This window comes from Gopherus flavomarginatus, chromosome 6, assembly GCF_025201925.1.
Source record: "Gopherus flavomarginatus isolate rGopFla2 chromosome 6, rGopFla2.mat.asm, whole genome shotgun sequence".
Taxonomy (NCBI): domain Eukaryota; kingdom Metazoa; phylum Chordata; order Testudines; family Testudinidae; genus Gopherus; species Gopherus flavomarginatus.
The window spans coordinates 105122111-105148672 of record NC_066622.1 but is presented as its reverse complement, the minus strand read 5'-3'; the positions used below and the strand labels follow the sequence as shown (position 1 = coordinate 105148672).

The window sequence follows — 26562 nt, the reverse complement described above, 5'->3', positions numbered from 1 at the left end:
AGTGCACCCCTGAATGATATTCATCTTTTTTGCAATTGCTTTACATCATTGACTCTTATTCAATGAGTGGGGCCTCAAACTGGGAACGACTGATGAGACCAGTTCCTTTCAATGTATCTCAGTGACACACTGTGACAAATTTCCCACACTACTATGATGGGTCCCACGCTTTCTCTTTTTGTGGGGGTATTCAGGACAGTGTTTCTCAGTCCAGATCTGGGATATTAACTGTCCCACTAGTATCCCAGAGAAGGTGAGTGGAGAGGGAGGGACCCAGGCCTGCTCTCTACTCCGGGTCCCAGCCCAGGGGCCCTAGGAATAGCGGTAAACCACTTGAGCTAGCAATTCCTTCTCCTGGGCTACTTATCTCCCCGGCCCTTCAGCTTCGGGGGCTTCCTGGCCTCTCTCTGCTTGGGCAAGGTTTCTCCCAATGCCTTGTGCCTGTGGAGTCCCTCTGCTCTGCACAAGTCGGGTTTCCCTTTACCTAGGGTCTTGGTCTTCTGACCCGCCACAGCACTTTTCCAATGTCTCTTCTGCTTCCCTCCAAACTGCTCTCCTTCAAACTGCTCTCCGCTCCAACACCAAACCACTCTGCTTCAGCTGTCTGACTGGCTTCTGGTGCTCTAATGAATCTGTAACAGCCTCTCTTCCCTCTACAGGGAATAAGGCTCATCATCCTGGGGCTTACATATCGCCCATCTATCACTCTCCTGCTGCCCTCTGGCCATGCTATAGCACAGACACAGAGACCAATTTTCTCTCAGTATCTGACTCCGAAATGCCTGAGAAGAACTGAACATCCACTATGCACTCCAAATAAAAGATTTGTGGAAACAGCTCTCTCCCCTCTCAGAATTATGTAGATTTGGGCTGAAAACAGCTCTTTTGCTTAATTAGATGTTCCAAGTGAAACTAATTGATAACTCAGACTCACCCTGTAAATAACGGTAATGATGCAGCCATAATGGAATGCCAGGGTTACCGTTACCTGTCTCCTGGTTAGAAGAGATCAAGGGGGAGTCAGCTGGTAACAGGGTGTGGTCCAAGGAGAGTTCAGTGTGCTCCAGAGACACTCAGCAGCACTGGGGCTTGTGTAAGGCTGCATTGATGAGAGCTAATTTTCTAATAAATCCTGTTTGTTCTTACAGTTTAAGAAGTGAGAACTTTGACTGGAGGCCAAATTGCTGAAATGAAGGGATTGGAAGTAAGCAGAGATTTACAGATTATGCATTCAGAAACAAAGAAGATGAAATCCCAACCCCATAAAACTCCATAGCACAACTCCCGTTGCCTTCAGTAGGGCCAGGATTTCACCCAGTAGTATAGGAAAAGCTGGTCAAATAACAAGGGTGGGAACAATTATTCAATAAAAAATGCCAAACAGAGAAAGAAAACATTTGTAACAGAATTATTAATCAACACTAGTTACAGAACAGGATTCTTTACCTTCTAATCCATTCAGGGCAGGGGTTACCTCTGTCTGTGGAGTAGCCAGCACAATATCATTTGGGGCCTTTTGGTGCTACCATAACACATACGTACTACAACGACCACTCCAGAATTGTTTATTGAGTGAATTTGTTCCATCTAAGAAATGTAGCTCAGTTTGCTGAGATGGTGGCCTACTCCCTAGTGAAACTCACCAGCATGATGGAAAAACTGGTGCAGAGACAAAAAAAGGCATAAAATCAAACCAGTTAGAAGAGGCCATTTTAATTTAGATGAGTGCAGTAGCATGCATATCCACATATGAGCCTCAAACATTTTTCATAAGTAGACCAAATCCTTAAGTGGTCTGTTGTTTTATGGGTGCTTCTTCATCAATTCAAGGATTTCATCATACATACGCTGGGTTGCGTCAAGACCCCAGATGAAATCAACATGGGTCCAATCAGGAAAATACTTATAGAAAACTAGATTTGTAAGTCGAGGGAGTAAGACTGCAGTTGCCTGTGGGCTTGTAACCAAGTCACGTCCACCATTCCATAATGCTGTTGGCACGGTCATATCTTCTACCTTATAAAATGGAGGGGTGGTCTGTGGGAGGGAGGAGGCAATTAAAAAAAAATCAGACAAATGAAAGTCCGCAGTATCAATGATTTTTCATCCAAATATATGTGTTAGCTGTCCATTAACATAAGAGTTGCCATAGCAGTCCAGATCAGTGATCTTTAATTAATTATTATTAATAATCATTTGTATTATCATAGTACCTAGGAGCCCTAGTCATGGCACAAGAGTGGTTTGTGCAGGCACAAACAGGAAAAAAAAAGATAATCTTTACCCCAAATCTATTGCCTTTCATCAACCCACAGTTACCTCATTAATAAATGGGGCCCCAACAGTATATCAGACACAACCTTTCTAAGTAATGGTGGCAACAGGTGGCTTAGGAGTATATTTTGAATTGAAGGCATATTTCTTGGGAGATAAATTCCTCAGATCAGCATCCCCTAGTCTCTCTGGATCAGCTCTCACATGACCATCAGAACAACCATGTGAGCCTAGAGATCTTTCTTCGTAACAACAAGATACCTAGTGGTCATGGGTGGTTTATCTTAAACCTTCACTGTTGTCGATTGTGGAGCTCCCTGTCCTGTCCCTGTGAGTTCAAGAACAAACAGCGTACCATCTGGTTATGGGCTGCCCCCTTTATCATCATGATGGTGGATAGATGAGTTTGATGTCTCCTGACAATACTTCTGTGAGAGAGGCTGCATCACTTACTCAACATCTAATTAATTGTTTGGGCCTTCAGAAGGCATATGCCAAAAGAATGGTTGTAAAGAAGATGCAAGGAGCCATACCTTGGATAACTATGAAAAACATGCTCACACTAGAAGTTTTGTCCTAACCCCGTCACTGAGAGTTTGATCTGTGCCCTTAAGGGAGAAAGTTGATGTCCCATCTAGTATTTTGTTTTAATTTTCTCTGAGATAATTGGGATGGTGATGTCTGATATTTAAACCTACTGAGACTTTGCACCAAGATTTTCAAGACCAGTAGCCAAAGTTTTGCTTGAAAATCCTGATTTAGGCTTCTATGTAAGTAGCCTGATTTTGGAAAGTGTCCAGCACCCAACATCTCCCACTGACTTCAGTCTGAACAGACCTAACTTAAATAATTATAAGAAGGGAAGGAAAAGAGGGACTGTCATTATCCCCACAGGAAAAAAAGGAAACCGAGGCACAAAGTAACTTGTTCATAGTCTCACAGAAAGTCTGTGACAGAGCTGGGAGTTGAAGCCAGATCTCCTGATGGCCACTCCCATGCTTTAATACAAGGCCACCTTTCCTTCTGTGCCTTCTGGCTCCCTTTTTTGCATAGGTATATTCAGCCCTTGCCCTCCCCTCCGACTCTATTACAAGGTGCCTAAATAACCTCCAGGTACACTAAGGATTTTCCTCCTTACTTCTGACTCTGACTCTAGACTCTGAGGCACAAGCTTCCTCATTTTTTGAAATCCCCCTTTCTAAAGCTTAGTGTCACAGGGCTTGGTTTTGTTAAAATTCTTTTCCCCACGGTGTTAAACTTAATTCTATTGTGGTCACTATTTCTTACTGGCTCATACACAGTTGTTTCTTGAACCAACTCTTGTGTTTTGGTCAAGATTAAGTCACAAATAGCCTCTCAGTTGTGCAGCCTATACCACCCGTTCCAAGAAAAGAGGTAATTTAGGGTCTCAAGTATGACAGCTCTGACCATAATCAGACTGGAATCCAGGTCTCCAGAGATGAAAAAGCTAATGCACAAACCTACTGTGCCACCTTGATCCCTGCAGGTACATATTCTTAACTTTCAAAATAAACAAACATAAATCATATTTCCCTACCTGATTATATTTATCTTTGTTCTTACAGCCATAATCAAAATATTTAAATTCTCCAGATTTAGATAACTAAAAAGAAAATACAAGGGTGTAAACTACAAAACACAACTGAATGATCTTAATTTGTTGTTCTGCTTTAAAGTGTCATAAAATGCCAAAGCTAAAGAATAACACTAATATGCAAAGTTTGATCATTTCTATAATCAAGAATACGTAGCTGTGCAATATAAAAGATAAGCTGATTTCATAACATTCTTTAAAATCATTCTCTCTATTTACTCTTAGGGAATATTTTAATTTAAAATTATATATTCAAGACTCAATAATACACAAATGTATTTTTTAAAAATATCAGGAATCAGGGTGAAATGAATGGGGGCAGCGACTCAGTGCAGCTCAGGTACTGAAATTCCCCTACTACGGTGGGACAAATCCCCTCTTACACTTTGCTGAAGTATAGTTCTGAGCCCCGGTCCAGTAAAAAAGCACATAAACCAGTACTAGTCTTTAAGTACATGAATAGTCCCTTTGAAATCAATGGGACTACACATATTCTTAATGCTTTGCTGGACTGGGACCTTTTTGTGAGCTTCTTTGAAGAACTCACTCAATGTGGTCTTGGCTCAGTTGTCAAGATTTCACCTGTAACTAACTTGGCCTCCAGCCCCTTAGGTAAATTCTACGAGGTGTCCTGCCAATTATAAACTCTATTGCCCCAGGAACAGCAATTGTATCTGGAGGAAATGGACCTGCCAGTACTTGAAGGGAAAAAATCAGGCTGCTGGAGTTACTGCCATGGGACTATGTGATTATCTAGCAGAAGAGGGCATTTCTTTTGTCACACTTTTCAAGAGTATGTGCACAGAATTGAAGAAAATCTTTCCCCACAAATGATTCATCTTTCATCCTCTTTAGATAAATTTCAGCAACATCTGGATGATGTTGACACAGATCAGGAATTCCTTCATAAAACATGTATAGAGGACTAAAGCTTGTTATCCGAAAACATTTATAGAAACTCCCATTGGGGATAATATGTATCTTTGTGGGAAAAATGAAAACCTGGAAAGTGTGCCATGTAATACAGTATCTTAAAGACCCAATATGTTGCAGTGCTCAGTCCACAACTTCCCCTGCAGAAATGCCTTGCAAGATCAGATTGTATGTGACTTGCCTAATATTAGACAGGAATTCTGTGGAGAACCCAGCTTTCCTGTCTCTCACATTTAATTACTTGTGCAGCATTGTTAACTACAAAATCATTCATCATATTAGCACCTCTGAGTGTATTAAAACATTGATCCAGGGAGGAATTGAGTACTTGCAACTCCTATTTACCTCAGGATCCAGTTCTGAGACACAGAGCCCATGCATATATTAAGAAAACAATTGTCTGCTCAGCTCACTGAGGTTTTGAGAAATGTTTGTATAAGTTGGTTAAATTTTTTCTGTCCTCTCTTCTTCTTCATTGAGGACATATAGCAGAAGGAGGATATTTATTATACTAGAAATATTTTCCCTCTCTGCTTGTATGGATGATTCTTTCTTTATTTTGGATCATCAGAATTCTTCTCTTTACCAAAACATTTATAAACTAAACTAAAAATAAAACAAACAGATAATACCTAAACACTGAGCAGGTTCTGAATGGACCCTGTTAAATGTAATACAAAACCACACTCTCTGCTACCAAAGAGAGATGATTATTTCATTGACAAAAAGCTGATTTTCTCCTATACAAATTTTTAACTGAAGTTTTTGAAACACCATCCATTAGTGCAGTATATTTATTTTTAAAGAAGACATGATTAAACAGTGCAATAAATATCAGAAACCCTACCTGGCCCCAGTGGATTATATTTTTTACAGATGTATAATCTGGAAAGCTTGCTACATACACATCTACCCGGCTCTGCAAGAAAAAAAGATATTGCTACACAATGTTCATTTTCTAAGTAAAGTTATCAGACAAAATTTTACTTTCACTTAACATTCAACTTAGTTTCAGCTGTTCATGATCTAGGCACAGGACACAATTTAAAATAGAATTTTTTTCACAGTAAATCAAATAAACTTTACAAGAAGCCCAAGGGAAAATGTGGAAGACTAAAAACTGTACCCACTCCAAACACAGGCCCTTTTCCATCCCCCTGCCCCCAGTAAAAGCCTGAGAGAACAGTTGGGGCTTACATCAAGTCCAAAAAGTTATAACTTCCAGGCATTAAAATAGGTTTTAACCAACTGCATGACTGTAACTCTACAAAAGGCAAGTGTAGTGGGAGCTAAGCCCACATTTTGTACTGGATATATCATTACACAGCAAAATTTCATGGGCTCAGTTGGTTTGCAGCATACTTAAGTCATGGTCTGAGTGAATCAGAGATTTATGGTAGCTGAAGAAAATAACATGACACTCGGTCACACTGCATGGCTTTCACTCAAGCAGAGAGAAACGTGTGTTTTGACTGCTACTTACTGTGACAAGGTGTATCTACCCTACACTGGCCCAGCTGGGATTGACCATACCCTGTGGGCTGACGAGGCCATGTCCCTTTACCCCCATTAGACATGCTCTAACTGGAAGTAGGACATAAAATGGAGCAGCCCAGCTCAGTCTGGGCTGACTGAGGAGGAAAGCGGACATACGCTGCCAGCTCCTGCCAGAGAGCTGCTGGACCTCCAGACTGCTTAGTCCAAAGATGTGGAATCCAAGGTGGAACTCCTCTCAACCACAGAGGACAAGAGATATGGGAAGTCACTACCCTCAATGGAACAGTTGGAGAAGGAATCCAGGGTTGGAAATGAACCAGGAAATGTGAAGATTGAAATAGGAAACCAAAGCTGAATCCAGGACTACTGGTTTCACAGGCTCTGGATCAGGACCTGGTGGAGTAGGGTGGGCCTGGATCCTCCTACCCCACCCCGCAGCTGCTGCTAGGTGAGGGCACCACCTGTAGGGTGGACACAACTGCCCAAGGGAAGCTCCAAGGATTATGGCTGCTTGGCTGCACTGCCCTGAGAGCAAGGGTGGCTCTAAGGACTCTGTCCACTGGGTCCCAGTACCCTAAAGACAGGGGACACCTTGGTGACTCTTGCCACTTGAGCCATCCCTATCCCTTTCATTGCCTGCCTTGACCCAACACCTCACAATGCTTTGTATCGACCCTTTAACACTTACTTTGATTCATTCTAGTCTTAAACTCAAAGATCCTCCCCACACCCATGTGAAAGAAGCTGAAGGGAGAAACCAGCCAGAGACAAATGCCAGCAGGAGCAGTTGCAGAAACAGTTTCAGCAAGGATTGCTGTACTAGGCAGAACAGAGGGTAAAATGAAGCCCATCTGGGCTCTCCACCCAATACCCAAAACTGTGCAGATGACAATCCCCTCCACTTTCCCCATTCTGATTACCATTTCTTCTACATTCAATTTGGGCTTCAAGAAAGAAACTTCAGGGAGGTCCAGCGAGACTGGAGCCAGCAGAGCAACTGAAGATGCAGTTTAAGCAGGGACCGACTGACATTGATAATTTAGTTGTTTAATCTAATCCCATCCCATCCCCTGCGTCAGTCTCTGCACTTTAGAATCACTGCCCCTCCCACCTTCCTCTATTCCCGCTTCTTACCTGTTCTGTACCCCTCATTGCTCTGCCTTGCTTTTCTTTCCATTTAGCTAATGCTTTCCTAACAGAAATCATAATTAAAAAATCCCTGAACTAACATGGCAGGCAGAGACCATCTACCACACTGTGTCTGTATAGTCCCGAGAACAATGGGACCTGATCTTGACTGATGCTAGAAACTATCATAATAAATAAGAGGCATAATAAGGAAAGCAAAACTTGCACACAAACCCATGTGAATTTAAACCAGCACTACTACTGATTCTAGTCACCCAAATTATTTTGGAAATCCATTGTATTCAAAATTCTTCTCATTGACATAGCAATAGGAAAGGGATGAGCACTGACATTTGCAGAAGAAAAAAACTCATTTTTTTCTGAGATGGAGTGAAAAAAAAGAAAGAAGAGCTTCAGCAGCAAAGACAAGGAACAGATGAACCAAATGGAAAATGCCACAGTTAGTTCTAGATACTTATGACACATACTAAAGCCTTCCCAAACTCTGCAACAGTCTAAAGACCTAGTTCTCTTATTGCAGGTTAGATATTCTACGTTTCTATAGCACCCAGTACTGTGGGACCGCAATCCCAACTGAGGGTTTGGGGCACTAATGTATACATTGTTGTTTATGATGATGGCATGTTGCACAAACACTATGGAACTCAGAAGCTGGCTTATGCAGATCAGTTAACTAGGATTGTTACTATACGTACCACATTTAAGTTTTTCTCATTAAATCCACCTAAAATAAAAAAGAGAGTTTGGATGCAAAGTCGGTCTATTAGTGCAGTTCCGCACACCTTGGCAGTAAGCGATTTCAGTCTTGCACTTAACAGACAGAATTCTTTCTTGCCAAATACAATCTGAGAAAATATAAAGATATTGTTCACCGTGACTCTTAAATACATTGTTTATTATTGTTCTCTCTTAGAAAGACTGAGGTAAAGAGTAAAATTTGTAGGAACAGCTTTACCCAAGCCAAGAATTTTTCCATATACAATTAGTGAATAACAGATGGATTTTAGTACTAGCAAAATGTCACAGCCTCTTCTCTTTTGTTCACCTAAGGAGAGGGATCACCATTCTTGGCCAAGCTGTGACAATCTCTCCATTTTCTCCTACTTTTCCTTCACAAAACACATGCACCCCTTGGAAAGAGAGACCGCAGGTGCACTCATGATTCCATAGAAGCCAACGGAATCCCATGAGGCACCATGGTGGCTCAGCCATAGGGAAAAGACCACATGGCATCATCTGGTCCATAAACATGGCTCATAGATGATAATAAGGGCATGGAGCAGTGGTTCCCAACCAGGGATACGCGTTCCCCTTGGGATACTCAGAGGTCTTCTGGAGGGTACATCAACTCATTTAGATATTTGCCTAGTTTTACAGCAGGCTATCCCTAGTCAGGAGACGGCATGTGTCATAAACAGATAGCTAAGGGTTAATGTCTCTTACACCTGGAAAGAGGTAACCTGAAGCACCTGACCAGAGGACCAATCAGGAAACCAGACTTTTTCAGGTCTGGGTGGAGGGAAGTTTGTGTCTGAGTTCTTTGTCTTGTGCCTGTCTCTCTCTCGGCTATGGGAGGATTTCTGTCTCTTGCTTTCTAATCTTCTGTTTCCCAGTTGTAAGTTCAAAAGATCAGATAGTGATTTATAAGGTTTTTTGTATTTTACATGTGTGTAGTTGCTGGAGTGTTTTGAATTGTATTCTTTTTGAATAAGACTGTTTATTCATATTTCTTTTAAGCAATTGACCCTGTATTTGTCACCTTGATACAGAGAGACCATTTTTATGTATTTTTCTTTCTTTTTACATAAAACTTTCTTTTTAAGACCTGTTGGAGTTTTTCTTTAGTGGGGAACTCCAGGGAATTGAGTCTGTGCTCACCAGGGAATTGGTGGGAGGAAGAAGTCAGGGGGAAATCTGTGTGTGTTAGATTTACTAGCCTGACTTTGCATTCCCTCTGGGTGAAGGAGGGGGGTGGGGGAGAGATTGGCTCTCTCTCCTTGGGTTTCCAGGACTGGAAATAGAGAGGGTGGAGTCCCTCTGTTTAGATTCACAGAGCTTGCTTCTGTGTATCTCTCCAGGAACACCTGGAGGGGGGAAGGGAAAAGGTTTATTTTCCTTTGTTGTGAGACTCAAGGGATTTGGGTCGTGGGGTCCCCAGGGAAGGTTTTTAGGGGGACCAGAGTGCCCCAAAACACTCTAATTTTTTGGGTGGTGGCAGCTTTACCAGGTCCAAGCTGGTAACTAAGCTTGGAGGTTTTCATGCTAACCCCCATATTTTGGATGCTAAGGTCCAAATCTGGGACTAGGTTATGACAGCATGCCTTTAAAACTGATTTAACCTGTTTACAGCAGGCTACATAACAAGCCACGTCAGTACAAACTAAAATGTCAAGCAGACAATGACTTCTTTATATTGGTCTATATACTATACACTGAAATGCAAGAACACTATTTATAGTCCAGTTGATTTATTTTATAATTATATGATAAAAATAAGAAAGTAAGCATTTTTTCAGTAATAGCATACTGTGACACTTCTGTATTTTTATGTCTGATTTTGTAAGCAAGTGTTTTTTAAGTGAGGTGTAACATAGGGGTACACGGGACAAATCAGACTCAAATCAGTAGTCCAGAAGGGTTGAGAGCCACTGGCATGGAAGATCCAGAGGTACAACTGCCAGAAGGGACCTGAGTGGCTCTGATAGAGGCAGAGATTATGGACTTGAAATGAAGCATTTCATTTTGATTTTTGTGACAGAAAACTCATCCAAAAATTATCTTTCCTTGTAGAATATTTTGATTTCAGTGTAAACCATTTTCTAATGGGAAACCAGGTTACATAATTTTTTCAGCGAGTACTACAATTTTAGATGATATTAAATTAAATTCATCTAGGTAATTTGATCTAACATCACGCCTTTCAATCCTGGCCTAGACGAGACATTTCTGTTTAAGGAGATGTAGGATCTTTGAGCCAAAATTTCTCAATCTTTAAAGTGAGGGTCATGAGATGGACCTACTTCTGAAAAAATATTTGCAGAGTGCTGTATACATTTGAGAAAAGCTCAAGAATCATTGGCACTCAGTTTCGATTTCTGGGGGAGTGTCTCCTTCTTTCCTCAAACTTTATGGTCTTTGAAAGACCATGCCAGTTCTCATGCCTGACTCTTTGTCCAAAGTGGGGGCTTTTCAGGCTTTTGGATGTTTGTCAGTGAAAAGCTTTCAGGCTTGATATTTCCAGAAAAAATCAAAATTCAGACATGCATACATCAAGTGGAATAAGTTGGTGAAAAACTGTTTAGTTTACACACACACACACACACACACACACACTCGCAATCCCCAGTTTCCTCTAACCCTTGTCTCAATATGTTTATCACAATATTGTTGCACAATGCATGATAAACTGATTTCCATAATGTTCTGCACTGATGCATGGGAAATGTACATATAACACTCCTCTGTGCATACAGGCCACAGATCCTAAATTTCCATTTACAACTTTTTCATACAGCAACATTTATTCACGAGAGTAATGAAATATGGAGGATTCTACATACCTTTAATAAATCAGTAGGAAGAAATATCAGTTGTGTCAGAGGGGCTTTGCTTTTGGTTAACGTGTACGCAGGAGCCAAGGCAAAAAATATTTTGATTTTTTGAGCCAAATGAGGCATGGCTGAAAATGCAATAAAAGATGAGAAAGCAAAAGAGATTAATTACAGCACTCTTAGAAACAAGTTACAACATACAACAATCCAGTATGAACTGGCAGAGATTGATTTGATCAAAGTAAATGTTAATCTCCAACCTCAATGTATATTTTGTTTGTAAAAAAAATCAGAGCCAATGCAGGAGAAAAATGGAAGATCACTCAGGGTAAACACAAGCTAATATCTGGGCCTATTAGCTGGAACTACAGGTATTAGATAATAAATTAATGGCAATCTTTGCTAACTATATAGGCAATCTTTTCTCCTCAGAATATGCTGGAGAACAACAATTTCAATAGTGTACATTTCGGAGGACTCTTGGATTTCTCTTCCACATCGCCAAATTTTTGTAAATAAAATGAAAACAAAAATCCAGTTAATACTTTGTTCCCTCCCTGTTTATAAGGCTGTTTCAATTACAAGTAGTGGAAAGAAGGTTTGAGATAATATGAGGGTCCCAAGAACATACTTAGTATTTAACAACAAGAGGAGGAGGAGAACAGCCTTAATGTGACTATCATTTGTGTATCCAGCTCCGGTACTGAGATCTATAATCTCAATTCCATCCATCTGCTCTTCTGCCCACTCAGCTCTGTCTCCTTCCAAAGATTATGCACAGTTGGGAATTGGACTCTCATTCATGCACATCTGAATGGAAGTAGAGAGCAGCAATGCACTCATTTTGACCAGTCTCTTGGTATAAGAACATGTGAATAATATTCACAGTGAAATTACAGTCCCACTCAAACCTTAACTATGAAATAGGAACAAAAGGACAAAAACACATTTAATTGTCTTCTTCTGAACATACCTATGGTACAGCCCTGAGAATAGCCAACGTAATACAAGTTCTGTTGTCCCGTTTTCTGCAGAATGAAGTCTATCAATGCGGGAAGGTCATACATAGCCATTTCATGAAAACTGCAACACAAAAAGAGAAAGTTACTTGCATTACTGAGTTGTAATTCCTGCTCCTATCTAGCATTTAAAAGCAGTTATTGAACCACACATCTGTCCATTAATAAAAATAAAGTATAGTTTGGGATGTGAATTGTTTCTTTAGATATCTGTTTTGTGTTTATTTTGTTCTGGGTTGTTAATTAAGAGAAAAATGAAGTTTTTTTTTATAAAGTGAGGCATAAGAGTCATAGGTTGAGGTAGGTACAATGCAAGCAGGATTCTTTATATTATTATTTTGTGTATGTCTATCATATCCCCTCATCTTTCTCCTCTCTAAACCAATAATCTCTGTCTTTTCTGTTTTCTCTTCATAGGGAAGTATCCTCATGCATATAAGCCGAGACCTCCATGTCTGCTATTTGCTTTTTGAAGTAGCATGACCATAATCAAATGCAGTATTCCAGGTATGGACATTGATTTGTATTGTTGCCCCTACACCAATGCCTGTTCCCATTTCAGTCTTGCTCCTCTGCTGAGTAGTAGAATTCAAGGGCCTGGCAGGGTCGTTTCCAGTGCAAAAGAAATCAGTGATGAATCTGGGTATATTTTAAGTGTAACTTGATTTATTTAACGTGTGTATACCAGCCCTGACATGAGATGGCCAAACAGCAGCTCAACAGTGGCTGGTGCTGAGAAAGCAACCCTAGCTACACCTAACCCAAGTCAAGAGCCCAGGTTCATATTCCATCTCTCCCAAACCTGCCTCTACACAAAACAGTCTGGCATAGCTAACACTAACAATGACACAGCATGTCGTTCCAAAAGTAAAAGTTTATTCTCATACTAAGAAAAAAGAACTTTGACGTTTGTGTGTAAACAGTGCTACGTGGGGATGGCTGCCATAATAATACATCGGTATGTTTTAAGTATTTTCCTTACCATTCATTATGCATCCTAACATTTTGTTTGATTTTTTATGATTGTTGCTGAAATTAAGCAGAGGTTTTATCTGACCCATCCATTCTGAGGCCTGGTCTACACTACGCGTTTAAACCGATTTTAGCAGCGTTAAACCGATTTAACGCTGTACCCGTCCACACTATGAGGCCCTTTACATAGATATAAAGGGCTCTTTAAATCGGTTTCTGTACTCCTCCCCGACGAGAGGAGTAGCGCTAAAATCGGTATTACCATATCGGATTAGGGTTAGTGTGGCCGCAAATCGATGGCATTGGCCTCTGGGCGGTATCCCACAGTGCACCACTGTGACCACTCTGGACAGCAGTCTGAACTCGGATGCACTGGCCAGGTAGACAGGAAAAGCCCCGCGAACTTTTGAATTTCATTTCCTGTTTGGCCAGCGTGGAGCTCTGATCAGCACAGGTGACCACACAGAGCTCATCGGCACAAGTAGCAATGCAGTCTTCTGAGAATCGAAAAAGAGCTCCAGCATGGACCGCATGAGAGGTACTGGATCTGATCGCTATATGGGGAGAGGATTCAGTACTAAGAGAACTCCGTTCCAAAAGATGAAATGAAAAAATATTTGAAAAAATTTCCAAGGCTATGATGGCCAAAGGCCACACCAGGGACTCAGTGCAGTGCAGAGTGAAAGTTAAGGAGCTCAGACAAGCCTACCAGAAAACCAAAGCAGCAAACGGAAGGTCCGGGTCAGGGCCGAAAACATACCTCTTCTACGCTGAGCTGCATGCAATTTTAGGGGGCTGCGCCACCATTACCCCACCTCTGTCCGTGAATTCCGAGGTGGGGGTTGTAATCTTAACCACGGCTGAGGATTCTGTGGAGGGGGAAGATGACGAGGAGGAGGAGGAAGAGGAGGACAACCTTGCAGCGAGCACACAGCACTCCGTTATCCCCAACAGCCAGGAGCTTTTTGTGACTCAGACAGAATTACCCTCCCAGCCCTCCCAAGCCACTAGCCCAGACAGTGAAGCCATGGAAGCGACCTCTGGTGAGTGTACCTTTGTAAATATAAAACATGGTTTAAAAGCAAGCGTTTTTTAATGACTGATTTGCCATGAGGGCTTGGGATGCATTCGCGGCCAGTAAAGTTACTGGAAAAGTCTGTTAACATGTCTGGGGATGGAGCGGAAATCCTCCAGGGACATCTCCATGAAGTGCTCCTGGAGATACTCCAAAAGCCTTTGCAGAAGGTTTCTGGGCAAGGCAGCCTTGTTCCGTCCACCACAGTAGGACACTTTACCACGCCATGCATGTAGCAAGTAATCGGGTATCATTGCATGACAAAGCTGCGTATGGTCCCGGTGATTGCTGGCATTCAAGAAACATCCGTTCTTTATCTCGCTCTGTTATCCTTAGCAGAGTGATATTGTTCATGGTAACCTGGTTGAAATTCAGGAATTTAATTAAGGGGACAGAGATGGCCATTTTCCTACTGGGCTGTTGCTTAAAAGAAATCCTTCCTTGCACGTAGCCAAGCGGGGGGAGGGGAGGAAGGATAGCGCTGAGCTTTTTTGTGTTTGGCTAGCAGGAATCGTCCCAGCTACCAGCCACGCGGTGGGGGGCGGAAAGGGGGGTGATTAACAGTGATCTTCCATGATACCAGCCAAGCAGTGGGGGGAGGGGTAAAGCACTCATCCTAGAGAATTGGATGGGGGGGTTGGCTTCTGCTGCTGCATGTTAACAGGAAGAAGCATCAGAGGGCACTGTGTATATGAAGGCTGGAGAAGCCGAAAGACAATGGCTTACCATGGCCGCATGCAAGCTGAGTTCTGATGCCCGGACCTGAGTCTGTGAGATCTGTAACACCAGAGCTGCAGGCACTCAATATTAAGATGCAAAATGCGACCTTGTAGTGAAATCACATGTGCTATGTAAGGTGAATAGCATTGTTCACTGTGAAAGAGTTTAACCATAGTTCAGTAAAATGTATCTTTTTAAATACTTCTCTCCCTTTTTTCCCTCCCTCATGCAGCTGCACATTTTTCAAGCCTCCCTACTCCATCCCGAAGGCTCTCTCAGATAAGGCGGAGGAAAAAGAAGACGTGAGACGAAATGTTCTCGGAAATCATGGAAGTAACCCGCAATGAAAGAGCTCATCTGAATGACTGGAAGGACATGGTAGCAAAGTACAGGAAAGATGCCAGAGGACAGGAGGGACCAACGTGAGGATAGGAAGGACGAACGTGAGGATAGGAGAGACGCTCGAGATGAGAGGTGGTGGCAGGAAGATCAGAGGTGTAGGCAGGAAGACCAGCGGTGGCGGGATGCAACGCTGGAGCTGCTGAGTGATCAAACTGATATCCTCCGATGTCTGGTGGATCTTCAGGAAGAGCAGCGGGGTCACAGAGTGCCGCTGCAGCCCCTGTGTAACCACCCTCACCACTCACCATGTTCCATATCTTCCTCACCCAGACATGTAAGAACGCGTGGGGGAAAGCTTCGTGCACCCGCCCACTCCACCCTAGTGGACAGTCCAACCAAAAGGCTGTCATTACATTGAAATGTATTTAATGGCCTTTTCCTTCCCTCCTATGCTCCTCCCAAACCACACCCGGGATACCTTGTCAGTTCTCTGCCTCTTTTTTATAATTACTTTTTAATAATGAATACATGATATTTAAATGATAGTGACTTTATTTCCTTAAGCAAGCTGTAATCGAAGGGGGAGGGTGGGTTGCTTACAGGGAAGGAGTCAATAAAGGGGGGGGCGTTCATGAAGGGGGAACAAACACAGCAGTCACACCGTACCCTGGCCCATGATGAAACTTGTTTTCAAAGCTTCTCTGATGTGCACCGCTTCCTGGTGTGCTCTTCTAATCGCCCTGGTGTCTGGCTGCATGTAATCAGCAGCCAGATGATTTGCCTCAGCCTCCCACCCCGCCATGAAGGTCTCCCCCTTACTCTCACAGAGATTGTGGAGCACACAGCAAGCAGCAATAACAAAGGGGACATTGGTTTGGCTGAGGTCTGAGCGAGTCAGTAATGTGCACCAGCGCGCCTTTAAACGGCCAAATGCACATTCTATCACCATTCTGCACTTGCTCAGCCTGTAGTTGAACAGCTCCTGACCACTGTCCAGGCTGCCTGTGTATAGCTTCATGAGCCATGGCGTCAAGGGGTAGGCTGAGTCACCCAGGATAACGACAGGCATTTCAATATCCCCAACTGTTATTTTTTGGTCTGGGAAGTAAGTCCCTTGCTGCAGCAGTTTAAACAGAGCAGTGCTTCTGAAGATGCGAGCATCATGAACCCTTCCTGGCCATCCCACGTGGATGTTGGTGAAATGTCCCTTGTGATCCACCAGTGCTTGCAGCACCATTGAAAAGTACCCCTTGCGGTTTATATACTGGGTGCCCTGGTGCTCCGGTGCCAAGATAGGGATATGGGTTCCATCTATCGGCCCCCCACAGGTAGGGAATCCCATTGCAGCAAAGCCATCCACTATGACCTGCACGTTTCCCAGAGTCACAACCTTTCTTAGCAGCAGCTTAATGATTGCTTTGGCTACTTGCATCACAGCAGCCCTCACAGTAGGTTTTCCCACTCCAAATTGATTCCCGACTGACCTGTAGCTGTCTGGCATTGCAAGCTTCCAGAGGGCTATTGCCACTCGCTTTTCCACTGTGAGGGCTGCTCTCATCTTTGTATTATGGCGTTTCAGGGCAGGGGAAAGCAAGTCACAAAGTTCCATGAAAGTGCCCTTACGCATGCAAAAGTTTCGCAGCCACTGGGAATCGTCCCACACCTGCAAAACTATGCGGTCCCACCAGTCTGTGCTTGTTTCCCGGGCCCAAAATCGGCGTTCAATGGCTAGAACCTGCCCTATTACCAGCAGGATCTCCAAAGTGCAGAGGCCCGCAGTTTGAGATAATTCTGTGTCCATGTCCTCATCACTCTCATCGCCGCACTGCCGTAGCCGCCGCCTCCTCCTCGCCTGGCTTTGCAGGTCCCGGTTCAGCACAGACTGCACGAGAATGCGCGAGGTGTTTACAACTTCCACTATTGCGGTCTTGATCTGAGCAGGGTCCATGCTTGCTGTGCTATGGCGTTTGCACAGTTCACACAGGAAAAAAGGCGCGAAATGGTTGTCTGCTGCTTTCACGAAGGGAGGGGTGAGGCTGTACCCAGAACCACCCGCGACAATGATTTTTGCCCCATCAGGCACTGGGCTCTCAACCCAGAATTCCAAGGGGTGGGGGAGACTGCGGGAACTATGGGATAGCTACGGGATAGCACCCACAGTGCAACGCTCCAGAAATCGACACTAGCTCGGACCATAGATGCACACTGTCTAATTAATGTGCTTAGTGTGGCTGCGTGCACTCGACTTTATACAATCTGTTTTATAAAACCGGTTTATGTAAAATCGGAATAATCCCTTAGTGTAGACGTACCCAGACACACAGTTCCCTTTACAACTTAGAACTCAGCAGTGTGTCAGCATAAGTCACATTACTCCTTCTTATCTCTAGTGGCTGGCACTCCTCATTCTCTATGCACCTTCCTCACCTATCATGCAGTTGCAGTGCAGTCAGAGAGGTAACATGGTATAGCAGATTGGTCACCAGCTTGGGTATCCAAAAATCAGGATTTTATTCCCATCTTGGCCAATGACCTGCTCTGTGATTTTATGCAAGTTAATTAATATCATTGTACTTGTTTTGCTGATCACTCTGTTTTATCTATTAGATGCTTAAGTCCTTGGGTTACAGACTGTCTCTTTCTGTTAGAACTGACTGGAAATTTTCCATCAGGACAGTTTATATTGGAAATTTTTCCAAAATAGATGTTCTAAGGGAATTTGACAAAATGTCATTTAAAAAATCAGCAGTGAAACATTTATAAGTTGTAATATAAATTAAAAAAGTTGAAATCTAAAGAGTTGGACTGACCTGAAACAAAAATAAAAACAACAACTTTATTTCTTGTCCACTTCAGTAGTTTCTCTCCAGTTCAGCCTACCTGAAATCCCAAAATTCCTCTTGGTCAATTGAAAGGTTCTGGTGTTTTCTAGACCACGTGTTCCCTCTGCTGTTTCCTATCCAAACATCATAGCCTGCATCTGCTAGTATGAATCCCAGGCTGTTATTGGGCAAATTAGTAATCCAGTTGCTACCATCTAAAAGAAGGCCATGCAGAAGTAACACAGCGAGCTTTGGGCCTGGAAAATAACAAAATGGAATATTTCACAAAAACAGAACTTCTGTAACATGGTAATGATGTAACACTGAATCCTCTTCCAGCCAAGGTCTAGAAGAGGAGGCAAATATTCACTGACTTTTTTTTACAGCAAACCATTGTAATGCATTGTTTTAATACTCCCATGATACAGGTCAGGGAACTGATTGAGAAAAGCAAAGTAACTTCCTTAACTTTACATAGTGCAAAGCCAGAATAAGCTAAAACACCTCTTGATTCCCAATGCTCTGCTTATTCCTGCAGGTCACACTGTCTTACTGCCAGAATTACTGGACATCAAGGTCTCCCACTATCCCAGTCCCATTCAGTTGCAGTTGTCAATGTTTGGTAATTCTAATAACCAGGGTCTAGGTGTCTCAAATTAGGCATCCAGAAAATGAGAACACAGTGAGTTGCCACACGTGAAAATTAATTGTCTTTCCCACAATCACATAGTAATATTTGGCTGTGGTGTAACCAGAGATAGAAACTAGCTCTTCTGGACAGTACACAACTGCCTTACTTATTTGAGTACACAATCCAGAATTGTCCAAAAAATATATTTCAGTCTTTCTAGATTTCTGTAGCATAAGTCTGAATAGTGCTATGCCCAGACTGTACATCCCAGCAACAGCAATGTGAACTGAATAATTTTGGACCTTTCTTGGTTTACATCACAAGTTTGACAATTACTCCTACACTGAACTGTTCATTAGGGCTCAGTCCTGGACTCTGGACACAGAAATTCTTGTAGTAAATTCCTCTTCTTAGAGTTGGCCATTTCCATTGTTCAGAGGATTTACCTTGAAATAGATGATGTTTCCCAGAGCATTTGACTTGCTGAGAAACAAGAACTTACAGTTCATAATCAAGCTCAATCAACACGCACTTCTTTGCCATTGTGTTCTCCATCATCTGTCCCTCACAGGGAAAAGTTCCAACTCCCAGAGGATATTGGAGAGATCACAACTGCTTACCAAGAGCTCTTCATTGAGCATTTCTTCTAAGGAATAAAGCATTTTCCCAATATGATGAAGAGGAAAGTTTTATATCACATCGAGGGACTGATTCATTCTCCACTGGAGAAGAGGGTGAGAATGCAACCTCCCTGAACCAATGGGACTGGCTTGGCAATTAATGCATTTACTTTAAGCATGAAAAGGCAGGGTTTCACCATAGAAAAGCTGTTTTCATTGGTAACTGGAGTCCTTGGGAGTTCCACCAGAGCAGGCTGCCACCAAGATGAGAAAAACTAGCACATTCCCAGAAAGCCCTGGCTATACTCCGTTCCTGACATAGCACCTTCTAGGCAGATCTTCCACCAGCATCTCTCAGGGCTGAAACAAGACCCAAGAACTTCTTAGTCTCTCTGAAAGGAGCCATACCTGTGTCCCTAGGGTTTCCTTTGCCATGAGGAATTCTGTTCATGCTAAGGTAGTAGCCATCAGCTGTCAGGACTTCATACTCCTCACTTGGGTATCCTTTATACCGGATCATCTCACTCTATTGAATGAAAACAAAGGGTTTTGCCTAAATTTGTTTATTTGTGTCCTTTTAATCCATTATCTCATGCAGGGATGAAGGAAATCAGCAAATCAGTTTTATTTTGGTTTCATTTCCATGTGCTCCTGCATTTTCCTGATTTGTTCAAGTGATGTCAATCAAAGCCTGAATGCTGCAAGTTATTCTCTCTCACTGTATTTCTAACATGAACCAATCCAGAAAGCCCTGGAAATCTTCCCAGAGAGTATAAACAGTTGGTTTCCAGCTCAGTTCCCAGATCATGGAAGTTCAGAGAAGGCTGAATTCAGAAAAGCATCTGAATTTTTAGAACTTTATTTTATAGACTCAAATTAAGATATTTGCACATTCTCCCATCACTTATCCACATACTAATCCTAATAAGGAAGCGTTAGTGAGAATAAACATTCAGAAATCTATTGATGGAAGCAGCTTTTAGTGAAATTCTAAGGTCAAGAATAAGAAATGTGAACCATCAATTGAAAATAAGGAAATATTTAACTTTTGAGTCTGATCAAAAGAGGAAAAAAGTTTGTTGAGTGGAAATAAGTCTGGGTGCGAATGTTTCACTTTTTCACAATACAAAACCTCTAATCCAAAGCAATAAATGAGACGCTCGGATCTCTGATGAATACTGAGAAAAGCCACCTTTAGAATCTCTGAAGAGCCTTGTGACAAGAAGCAGAGAAGACAGCTGACATCTGAAAGCTGTTATCAAACCTGCCAAACACAGGCTTGTTCAGAAGTTATTTTAAAGAAACCAGGAAGATCTAAGTCAATGTATGACACACATTACCTAGCTGCCCTGCCCTTATGAGCCTCTACTGATAATCAGCTAAATGAGGCACTAGGAACGCTGAACCCGTCCCTCTACCACTTCCTACAGCCCCTGTTCCTACAGCCCCAACCAGCAGCTTCCTGCTATCCATTCTGAAGTGTAAACCACATAATTCAAATATAATAATGTAACTTAATTACTCATAAAAATTATCCATCTAAACCATTTAGTGAATAGTTGGTCTAATTAATACATTTGAGGGATCAGGAACACCATGTGAGTGATTCACAAATGGAAAAAAAGAGTTCTAAATTCATTAGAATATTTATTCTCTCATAAATAATCTAACTGGCTCTGTTTTTACACACTTCAAGAGTACTAAGTCCTGTCAGACCACAGAAGGTCCAAAAAGCAGAGGAAAGACCAGGTCTCTTCCTCAGCTGGGAATGGTGTGGTGCAGGTTCGGAGCAAAGAAATAGGAATGCCTTACAGCTGGACTCTTCAGCATCCTCAACAGTGAGAAGCTGAGGTCTGTGAAACTCCCCACATTCAGTGCAACATGCCACTCTCCCAGGGTGTTTGTAGGCAGAGCCTTTCTACTTATCCAGTCACAGGCCAGATATAACCAGCTAACACTTGTAAAGTAAAATTAACTGTGCTGGGCCAGGGAGAGAAAGGGACCAACTTTGTTCTGATCCTGCAAGTAGTTGAGCCTGAACCTCATATGATCAGGCACTTTGTGGATTATTTTATATATGATCCCAGACATTTTGTCTAAGTTAAAATGAAGAGGTACTTGCTCATGATCAGTGGTTAAGATGGATGTGAATTCTCTTAGATGAGAATACCAGATTAGATCCTTAAACAGGAAAAAAATATTTTTAGGAGAGAGTGAGCGGGAGTACCAGAACTTTTTGAGAACTTTTTGTCAAGTTTCCAAGATATAAACGCATCCCTGATTCATTAATACTATTATGCAATATCAAGTTTATGTTTTTAATTAGCAGTATTACAATTAATCAAGCGGTGTAGCTTTGATAGTGAAATCACTATTTACTGTCTGCCAATTAAGTTCTTATACTAGTGGGAGAAAAGCTCAGAAGGGAAGAGCACAAAAAGTTGTTCTACTTTATGTTCGTTGTATTTTTAATAACACTGGACCCAATTCAGAGCAGTGGTGAAACTTCGCAGACCACAGATGAGTTCAGTATAACAAAACCAGACCCAGTAGCCAGTACCCCTCATGATCTCTGCTCTAGCCAAGGCAGATTAGATTGGACCCTTCTGGAAAAATGGAGAGTGCCATTAGGTGCTGGAGACCTGGAAGGCATTTGATTAAAGGACAAATCTGTTAGTATAGAAATTATAAATAAATAACATAAGTAACAGTGAACACATTCTGTTGTTTCCAAACTTTCTCCAATAAGAAACTTACAATATTCATAAAAGCATCAGGATTCACACGTTCTCTTCTTATGAGTTCTTCTGAATCTGCAGTTGCTTGTGTCAGATATATCAACAGAATGAACAGCCACATCTTGGCCCTGTGCAAAATAATTTATCCGTCAATAGATTGGATAGGAATGCATTCCTGAAAATGACACTGCTCAGTGATGACACAAGTCAATGTAAAAAAAAAAAAGCAAGGAGTTTCTCAGGAAGACAATATTAAACTGCTAACTATCCTTATGTGAAGGAAAGATCAGAAGAAACATAAAAGGCAAATATGGAATGGTTTAATGACCTTAAAATCAAAAAGGAATCCTCCAAAGAATGGAAATATCCATACATTGATAAAAAGTAGTAGAAAAGTTTATCAGAAGCATGTAGGAACAAAATTAGAAAGGCTAAGGTACATAACGAGTTACACCTAGCAAGTGACATAAAAGATAATAAGGAGGTTCTTTAAATACATTAGGAGCAGGAGAAATATGAAGGAATGTGTAGATCTTCCACATCAGGGAAAGACAGCTAATAACACATTATATGAAGAAGTCTGAGGTGTCTAATGCTTATTTTGCTTCAGTCTTCCTTAAAAGGAAGAATGGTGACCACATACTCAACACAATTAATATTAACAATGGGAGGTGTGTGGGGGGGAGAGAAACAAGACAAAAACAGGGAATAAACAGGTTAAAGAATATTTAGTTAAGTTACATGCATTGAAAATGGCAGGGCCTGACAAAGTTAATACTAGGGTAATTAAGTAATTAGCTGAGCAATCTTAGTACCATTAGCAATTATCTTCAAGAACTCATGGAGAATGGGTGAGGTCCTGGGGGCTGGAGAAGGGCAAACACAGTACAGTAAAAAGCTGCTTTATCTGGCACTTTACCAACTAGAAAGCTCTATAAGCTCTGAGCTTCATTGAAATGCCAGTTTACAGTCTGGTTGGCATCGGGCCAGCAGGGGGTTGGGGTGCAGTAGGGGATAAGGAGCTTGGGCTCTGGGAGGGAGTTTGGGTGTGGAATGTGGGGCGAAGTGCCGGATCGGGGCCACTCACTCCCCACAAGTGGCGACCTGTCACTGGCTCCAGCTCCAGCTACTCCTAGGCGGAGGCATGGCAGGTTTCTCTGCACTCTGCCTACTTCCTACTTCCTCCCCCACCATGAGTGCCATCTGTGCAGCTCCCATTGGCTGGGAATCCACAAACTCGGAAATCCTGGACGCCCCATCATCTTGGGCATTGGCACTCTCACTGAAGGACTGTCTGGATATATGGACTCTCTACTCAGACCCTATGCCACCAGCACTCCCAGCTATCTCCGTGACACCACTGATTTCCTGAGGAAACTACAATGCATTGGTCACCTCCCAGAAAACACCATCCTAGCCACCATGGATGTAGAGGTTTTCTACACAAACATCCCACACACAGATGGAATACAAGCTGTCAGGAACACTATCCCTGATGATGCCACAGCACAACTGGCTGCTGAGCTCTGTGCCTTTATACTTACACACAACTATTTCAAATTTGATGACAATATATATCTCCAGATCAGTGGCACTGCTATGGGCACCCGCATGGCCCCACAATATGCCAATATCTTTATGGCCGACCTGGAACAACGCTTCCTCAGCTCTTGTCCACTCACTCCCCTTCTCTACCTACGCTACATTGATGACATCTTCATCATCTGGACCCATGGGAAGGAGACTCTGGAAAAATTCCACCACGATTTCAACTGCTTCCACCCCTCCATCAACCTCAGCCTGGACCAATCTACACGGGAGGTCCACTTTCTTGACACCACGGTGCAAATAAGTGATGGTCACATTAACACCACCCTATATCGAAAACCTACCGACCGCTATGCCTACCTTCATGCCTCCAGCTTCCATTCTGGACACATCACACGATCCATTGCCTACAGCCAAGCACTGAGGTACAACCGCATCTGCTCTAACCCCTCAGACAGAGACCAACACCTACAAAATCTCAACCAAGCATTCTCAAAACTACAATACCCGCACGAGGAAATAAGGAAACAGATCAACAGAGCCAGACGTGTACCCAGAAGCCTCCTACTGCAAGACAAACCCAAGAAAGAAACCAACAGGACTCCACTGGCCATCACATACAGCCTCCAGCTAAAACCCCTCCAACGCATCATCAAGGATCTACAACCCATCCTGGACAATGATCCCACACTTTCACAGGCCTTGGGTGGCAGGCCAGTCCTTGCCCACAGACAACCTGCCAACCTGAAACATATTCTCACCAGTAACTGCACACCGCACCATAATAACTCTAGCTCAGGAACCAATCCATGCAACAAACCTCGATGCCAACTCTGCCCACATATCTACACCAGCGACACCATCACAGGACTTAACCAGATCAGCCACACCATCACTGGTTCATTCACCTGCACATCCACCAATGTAATATACACCATCATATGCCAGCAATGCCCCTCTGCTATGTACATCAGCCAAACTGGACAGTCTCTATGGAAAAGGATAAATGGACACAAATCAGACATTAGGAATGGCAATATACAAAAACCTGTAGGAGAGCACTTCAACCTCCCTGGCCACACTATAGCAGACCTTAAGGTGGCCATCCTGCAGCAAAAAAACTTCAGGACCAGACTTCAAAGAGAAACTGCTGAGCTTCAGTTCATCTGCAAATTTGACACCATCAGCTCAGGATTGAACAAAGACTGTGAATGGCTTGCCAACTACAGAACCAGTTTCTCCTCTCTTGGTTTTCACACCTCAACTGCTAGAACAGGGCCTCATCCTCCCTGATTGAACTGACCTCATTATCTCTAGCTTGCTTGCTAGCCTATATATACCTACCCCTGGAAATTTCCACTACATGCATCTGAGGAAGTGAGTATTCACCCAGGAAAGCTCATGCTCCAAAACGTCTGTTAGTCTATAAGGTGCCACAGGATTCTTTGTGGATTATAGTGGATAACAAATTGAATATAAGCCAACAATGTGATGCAGTTACAAAAAAGGCTAATATAATTCTGGGGCATATTAACACAAGTGTCACCTGTAAGACCTGAGAGATAATTGTCCCCCCTCTACTCAGCACTGTTGAGGCATCAGGTGGAGTACTGTGAATAGTTCTGGTACCACACTTCAAGAGAGATGTGGACAAGTTGGAGAGAGGCTGGAGGAGAGCAAGAAAACATGATGAAACTTTTTGAAAACCTGACCTCTGAGGAAAGATTTTAAAAACTGAACACGTTTAATCTTGAGAAAAGAAGACTGAAGTGGAACCAGATAACAGACTTCAAATATGTTAAGGTCTGTTAAAAAGAGGACAATGATCAGTTGTTCTCCATGTCCACTGAAGGTAGGATTAGTAGTAATGGGTGTAAGCTGCAGCAAGGGAGATTTTAGATTAGATATTAGGAAAAGCCTTCTAACTCTAAGGGTAGTTAAGTTCTAGAATAGGCTTCAAAGGGAATCTCATCACTGGAAGTTATTAAGATCAGGTTGGATAAAGATCTCTCAAGATGGTCAAGGTTTATTTTGTCCTGCCTCAAAGTAGGGGACATGATGAGCTTTTGCGGTCCCTTCCTGGCCTACATTTCTAGGATTCTGTGAAAAATGAACAAAGGTATGTGGCTTTAAACTTTTAACATCATTGATGGAGATGGTTGAATTCAAGATCTCTGTCATTATTTTCAAGGCCTTCATTGAAGAAGAAATCTAAAAGATCACCTGAAGCTCTGGGATAAGATTTGTTGTTAACAACTCCAGTCCTTGGGTACAATGGAGCTGTCCTTAGCAAAGGTAAAACTTGTTTGTGCAGGAGACAGAACTGTCTCTAAGGCAGTAGAATTAATTCACACATGATCAAATAACTACTTCAGCCATTACTACTTTCCATTCCAAATACAAGATGAATGTCTTTGAGTTTGTCTTCAATAATGAACACACAGGCTGTCAGGTGACTGCGACTTGGGCAATATAGGCTAGTGGTCACAGCAGGAATCAGGCCTAGTGGTTGGACAGATGTCGGGAACCAAGTGTCGGAACCAGAGGCTAGAGTCAGAGTCAGTAGTCAGGAGCCGGAAGTCTGGGTCAAACTGGAGGTCAAGATCTGGATACAAGAGCTGAGTGTCAAAACCGGAGTCAGAAGCTGGGAGTAAGGGTTGGAGCTGGAATTACCTGATGCAGACAAGGTAACAGGCAAAGGAGGGGTCCAGGCAGTAGCAGGGCTGAGACGAGGCTGAGTGCAAGACAGGAGCAACAGGAAGAAGGCAACACAGGAGGAGTCACACTGACAGGTGTGAGCATTGAGAAGCCAGTGAGTTGCTGCTGGCTTAAAAGTCTACCTGGTGGCCTTTCCAGCCAATCAGGTGATGTAGCCAGTCAGGCAACCTGCTTCAGGACAGCTGTGCTTCTTAAGTTGCCTGGAAACTAGCTCTGCTGCAGGCTGTGATTCCTGACAGAGCTGGGGAGGCATACAATAAATAAAACCAAAAAACCAAACCAAAAAAATTATTCATGAAATTTTCTCACTTAGGAGAAAAGAATCACACATAAGAAGT

The 26562-nt window shown here is 42.6% G+C and overlaps 1 protein-coding gene across 1 annotated transcript; it reads right to left on the bottom strand.

Moving 5' to 3' along the window:
• Window positions 1-1803: 1803 nt before the first annotated feature.
• Window positions 1804-22079, bottom strand: LOC127054019 (lipase member M-like). Its single transcript, XM_050959643.1, has 9 exons — window positions 21978-22079; window positions 19629-19746; window positions 18028-18226; window positions 11993-12102; window positions 11029-11165; window positions 8164-8313; window positions 5670-5741; window positions 3833-3898; window positions 1804-2037 (listed from the first exon to the last, which is right to left on the bottom strand). The coding sequence occupies exons 1-9, from the start codon at window positions 22077-22079 to the stop codon at window positions 1804-1806; spliced, it is 1188 nt and encodes a 395-aa protein (XP_050815600.1).
• Between the last annotated feature and the right edge of the window lie 4483 nt (window positions 22080-26562).

Coding starts and splice junctions, on each gene's coding strand:
- LOC127054019 (XM_050959643.1), bottom strand. CDS start 22,079: ATGTGGCTGTTCATTCTGTTGATATATCTGACACAAGCAACTGCAGAT. Junction 18,227..19,628: donor AGGAAACCCTAGGGACACAG/GTATGGCTCCTT, acceptor GTTATTTTCCAG/GCCCAAAGCTCGCTGTGTTA. Junction 3,899..5,669: donor ATATAATCCACTGGGGCCAG/GTAGGGTTTCTG, acceptor TTTTCTTTTTAG/TTATCTAAATCTGGAGAATT.